The following is a 5,409-nucleotide window of genomic DNA, read 5'->3' on the forward strand; positions in this document are numbered from 1 at the left end:
GATGTTTTGAACCCAACCGCTGGGTCAAAACAACCCAATAGCTGGGTTTGTCCCTTTTTAACCCAGCGCTGGGTTATATTTAACCCAGCATTTTTTAGAGTGTACATATTCGTACCTTTTAGCTTTTGTATCTTAGGGTACCGCCACAGTGACAGCTTTGTACTTTTTTTTTTCTGAGAGTGTATGTACCAGTTTTTGAACATCTTTTCTTGCAATTCCTTATCCTGTATCTTCTCCGAGAAATGCAGTCATGATGATTCCTTCGACCGAGCCATGCTCACACATGTAATAACCTGAAATTGATTTCCCCATCTGGTGTCATTGTCTATCACAGCTGCTTAGACACAGCCACATTTCCGTGCCGAGTGCCTCTTCATGGTGTGGTATATCAGGTTGTCATCCAGAAACGACAGGTCGTCGTCATATTCGACAGGTCGACAGCAGGCGGTATGAGGGGAGCTGCGCAGAAAGTTTTTACCATTGCCGGCGTGGCTGGTGAGGATTTTGTCGTAGTTTGTGAGGGAGTTTATACACACGCCGCTGCAGTAGCTGAATATCAGTTCCTCCTGACTCCGGTAGCCCAAACCCAGATCAGACACTTTCAACTGGACTTGTCTCAGTGCACATGCTCTTCCTTTTCCCTTCTCTCTCTCGTCACGACTCGGTCTCTTCCTGTCCATCTTGCTACGAAGGAAACCTCTCCGTTTTGGAGATCTCTTGGATCTGTGGATGAAGGCTGACTGGGCTGTGGGACAGAGGAAACAGATGTTCCTGCATTTGCACAACAACCTGATTTTAAACAATATGCTAAAACTTAAACCTGATTCTGCTAATGTAGTTTTATGTGGAAAGGTCATACTCTTTGTGTATATGCATGCTTTGAAAGGGTCATATCACAAAAAAAAACAAAAAAACACATTTTCCTTCATCTTTTAAATGGAAACAGTTTGATCTAATGAAAACATTTCGTCAACTTCTGAAGTGAAAACTTCCTCCAAAACAAAAAAAGCCATTTATATGAAAGTAAACTGCAGAAAACAGTTAGTATGAAATCTGTGATTTTTAAGGTATAGCTCATCCATTTGTAATTCGCACCTGCATCTTTGCTAATGAGCCCCCAGCATTAGAAACAAGAATCTGACGTTTATTTTTTAACAATGACTCTGATCATTTCAATCTGTATGGCACTTTTCAACACAGAACTTCATATGTTATCAGCATTTCACCAACTGAAATAAAGCACTAACTGAAATGAAATAAAATATAAATATTACATAAAAAATGAAAAAAAAAAAATCATTATAAATGCTGCTTTGGCCACTAACTGAAATAAGTTTAAGTTGAAGTACTAGTTTCTTCTGTGGAGCAGAAAAGCCGATAAGATAAATTAGATAGGATATAGATAAATTAATATTAAAAGGCAACCCAGGCTTATTAGAAATGTGTAACTCTGTCTACATTTGCCTTAATTTTTTCACATGATTCCTTGCAAAATACTGTCATGACCTCAAAACACTTTTACATACATTTTAACATTTGCATCACATGTTCGTCTCAATATGTATGGCTTTTCTGATAAAGTAAACTTCTGATAAACCACATCTGCAATGGAGAAAAAATGATATCGCTTATGGATGCGTCATCTGACGAGTTCAGCAACATGTACTCATAGAGTAATGTATTTCAGGTGTTGCAGAAACGGAGGCAGGGTCACGTATTTTCAATGAGCCTGAGTTGCAACAAGGCCAAGTATGAGTACCGATACTTTGTTTCTGGTTACTGAGATTTAAAGTCGCAATAAAACTAAAGTAGCAACAGATCTTTTCTTCTGTATTGTGATGTACACTGTAAAAAATGACCGTGTATTTAACGGTAAAAGACTGTAAAAATGCTACAGTAAAAACCTGTTAAATGGTTAACGGTAAATTCCCCTACTATAGTATATTTACAGTGAATAACCGTAAATTGACATTTCCAGTATTCCCTGCGTTACATTTCAAATTTGATGTTTTTTTGTTGAAATAACTATGTTTTTTCTTATCAGTTTTGTATATTAGGGTTGTGTGTTACACCTAATGTTGTTAAATGAATGTTTATTGCATGATTTCAGTTTCATGTGTGTTACCATGATGGTGTTTGGTGTTTGTGTGAATGACACTGTGCACCTTCTATATATGATATTATTTAAAAGCTGCTTGTGATGGGCTTTGGTTCATCATGTGACTTTCTCATCACCACCTGCATTTGGTGGTTATCAGTGTATTACAAAGGTACAAAACAGATTTCAGTACTTCAATAGGTTGGTATATTAACATTATATCAGTTAATGAAATTACGGTATTTTACTGTAAATTTAAGTTAAAACCGTAAAACCTAAAACGTTGCTACCGTAGTTTTTACGGTAAAATTCCGGCAACCACAGCTGTCGTTTTTTTACCGTAAATTTTACGGAATTTTTTTTACAGTGTACATCTGAGTGTAACAGATTATCGAAAAAGAAAAAAAGTAGGGCGGGGACATCATTCTATCCATCGGTTGTTGATTGGATGTTGGGATGTGGGCGGAGACAGATGAAAGGAGCTTGAAGAAAAAAATTATAAATGCTGCTTTGGCCACTAACTGAAATAAAAGAAATTGTAAGTACTAAAATTACTAAAACTGTATTAAAAAATAAATAAAGCTAAATAGAAAAATCAAAAACTACTAAAAATGACAAAAGGACATAAAATTACTAAAACTGAAATAAAAAATATAGCTAAATAGAAATATAAAAAAATAATAAAATTGACAAAGGCACATAACAAAATTACTCAAACGGAATTAAAAATAAATTATAGCTCAATAGAAATATAAAAAACGAATAAAAGTGACAAAAGCACATACAATTACTAAAATCAATACTAAAATTTAACGAAATTAAAGCTAAATAGAAAAATAAAAACGTATAAAATTGACAAAAACACAACAAAACTGAAATAAAAATAAAGTATAGCTAAATAGAAAATAAAAACTAATAAAAATGACAAAAGCACATTACAAAATTGCTAAAACGTAATCTGAAATAATAATACAGCTAAATAGAAATATTAAAAAAAAGAATAAAATTGACAAAAGCACCTAACAAAATTATGAAAACTTAAACTAAAATTAAAATGAGTTAAAACGGTAAATAAAAACAGTTACATTAGCAAAAGAGGCAGTTAATTCTAAGAGTCAGAGAGGATGGTCCTGTAAAACTAAACCTGGACAGTTTCTGCTGCAGGAAACCTTGGTTAGTGGATCTCAAGGAGAAAACAGACTGATGATATGACCCTTTAAAGTGTGTTGTATATTGTGTTTTCACAGTATGTTAAGGTGGTAGTGTTTTGATGTGCCTTTATGAGAAGACGCGCAGAGTGATCAAAGAGCCATAACATGATATAGTTTGCATTATTCTGACAGCTTTTAGCAACAATACTGCTTTTGTCCACAGGTACCACATATAATACAGGTTCAAATGGCCACGGCTTTCGAAGTTGTAAGCTCAGTTTGTAAGCTGATAGAACTAGTCTAGTGTCTCACCCAGGTACAATGGGTTACCTGAAACTTCTTTACTTAACCATCACAACAGTATCAGGTGTGTCCCGAAATACGCTTTATCACACCTGTGTGTATTCATGTGACTTTTATATATGTAATAATAAGAAACAAATGGCTTCTCCTGACCTGAGTGACTTCTTGGCTCCAGATGTTTGATGGTACGAGCATCAGGCAGATGTCTGTATGGTTTTCTCTGTAGTCTTTGAGAACACTGAGCGTGTGGTTGTGAACGGTGAGAGTGTCCGGTTGGGTTCGGGACGGAGGACACGCAGCTCAGCGTCAGTGCACACGCCAGCATCACACCCCAGATCTTCATCTTGCTCTCTCCTCAGCTCACAGAGCCTGTGCAGCACAAACACACATTACAAACATTAAGGTGAATTACAGTCTTTAATCACTGTTTTACACCACAGCCTTTATAAACCAGGATTTATCAGGGTTCCCACACTTTTTCAGCGATCATTTTCCAGGACTTCGAGGACTTTTCCAGGACATTTTCAATTTATTTATGGCGGGAATAAAAGACAAGGATCATGCCCTAAAGTAATACATTCCTCACTCTAGACGTCTTTAAAAACATACAGTTTATGGCCATGACTTAACTATAAAATCAGCTCTCTAATATGAGCTCTTAATTATACATTACAACAAATGATTTGCAGTAGCACTGCAAAAAAAAAAAGGAAAGTATTTAACAAAATTGTATTGGAACCTCACAATTTTTTTTTATATCAACTTCAAATTTGGAACACAACTTATATAGACGTATGGCTTTAATTTTATAGCAATTTTGGATTAAAAACTATTTTGTAAAATATTAATTTGATATAAAATAATAAAAAAAGTACAGTACATTTTTCTTTACAGTAAATTTAAACTTCTATAACTTTTTTATACTTTCATTTTGGAATGATTTCACTTCTGCAATAATCTGCGTGTCATTCAAAATACTTCTCTTAAAGTTGACCATTGGACAGAACGTTAGAAAACACATCAGTGCTCACACTGGTCAGTAGTGATGCACCAATCTTGATTTTTCATGGCAGACTCCAATACCAATTTTAGTTTACATGATAAGACTAGGTGTTATGATCCCAATATTCAGCACCATTTAGCCGCACCATAGAACATTTTCTCCTTCGCTGTGAGCAGAACACCGCGAGACGCAGCAATTGTTACGCTCTGATTTTGGTTCAGCAAGAATCCAGGATCATGGCTACTTTGGTCATACGGCAGCCCACACTGTGTCCATCTGCTTCAACCACAGCCTGTGGCTGCTTCATTCAGCGACCTTGGCCAGTTCCCTGACTATCCTCCGCTGGACCTGTCCTTCAGCAGCCTTATAGTGGAACTAGCCACAAAGCCCCTGCAGCCCACTTCCACCGGGATATATATATATGTTATACAGCATTAGTAGTAGTAGTATAGCCTATAGCCCAAATGCAATTTAAAAATAGAACTTTTAAAATATTCACAACTAGCCACTCATGCTAACAAAAAAATTTTTTTGTTTGCAATAATGATTATTATTGGTTCTGTAAAAAAACTGTGATGATGTTTGATCACACTCACCTGAATTCAGCTCTGTATATCCGGCCATCAGCACTGATGATCACAGAGCCAAAGGTGCTTTCCGAAAACATTTATCAAATAAAAACCGTGCATATTATATTTCCTTTCATCATCTGACTCCCATGTTCTTCTGCCATCAGGGATCCACGCTCACAAACTACATCCGAGTTTTACACGCAGAAATCCAAAAGGTAGTATTGTTGCAATACATCCACTTCTCTAATCAGCTTTTTAGTTTCCCCCCCCCCCCTCTTTATT

General features: G+C 36.0%; 1 protein-coding gene across 1 annotated transcript; it reads right to left on the reverse strand.

The window, feature by feature from the left end:
* Positions 1 to 338: 338 nt before the first annotated feature.
* LOC107725177 (glial cell line-derived neurotrophic factor-like) lies at positions 339 to 3,895 on the reverse strand. The gene is made up of 2 exons (XM_016534349.1): positions 3,689 to 3,895; positions 339 to 740 (listed from the first exon to the last, which is right to left on the reverse strand). The coding sequence occupies exons 1-2, from the start codon at positions 3,893 to 3,895 to the stop codon at positions 339 to 341; spliced, it is 609 nt and encodes a 202-aa protein (XP_016389835.1).
* Positions 3,896 to 5,409: the final 1,514 nt, after the last annotated feature.

Source organism: Sinocyclocheilus rhinocerous, unplaced genomic scaffold (genome assembly GCF_001515625.1).
Source record: "Sinocyclocheilus rhinocerous isolate Xijiao unplaced genomic scaffold, SAMN03320098_v1.1 scaffold516, whole genome shotgun sequence".
Classification (NCBI taxonomy): domain Eukaryota; kingdom Metazoa; phylum Chordata; class Actinopteri; order Cypriniformes; family Cyprinidae; genus Sinocyclocheilus; species Sinocyclocheilus rhinocerous.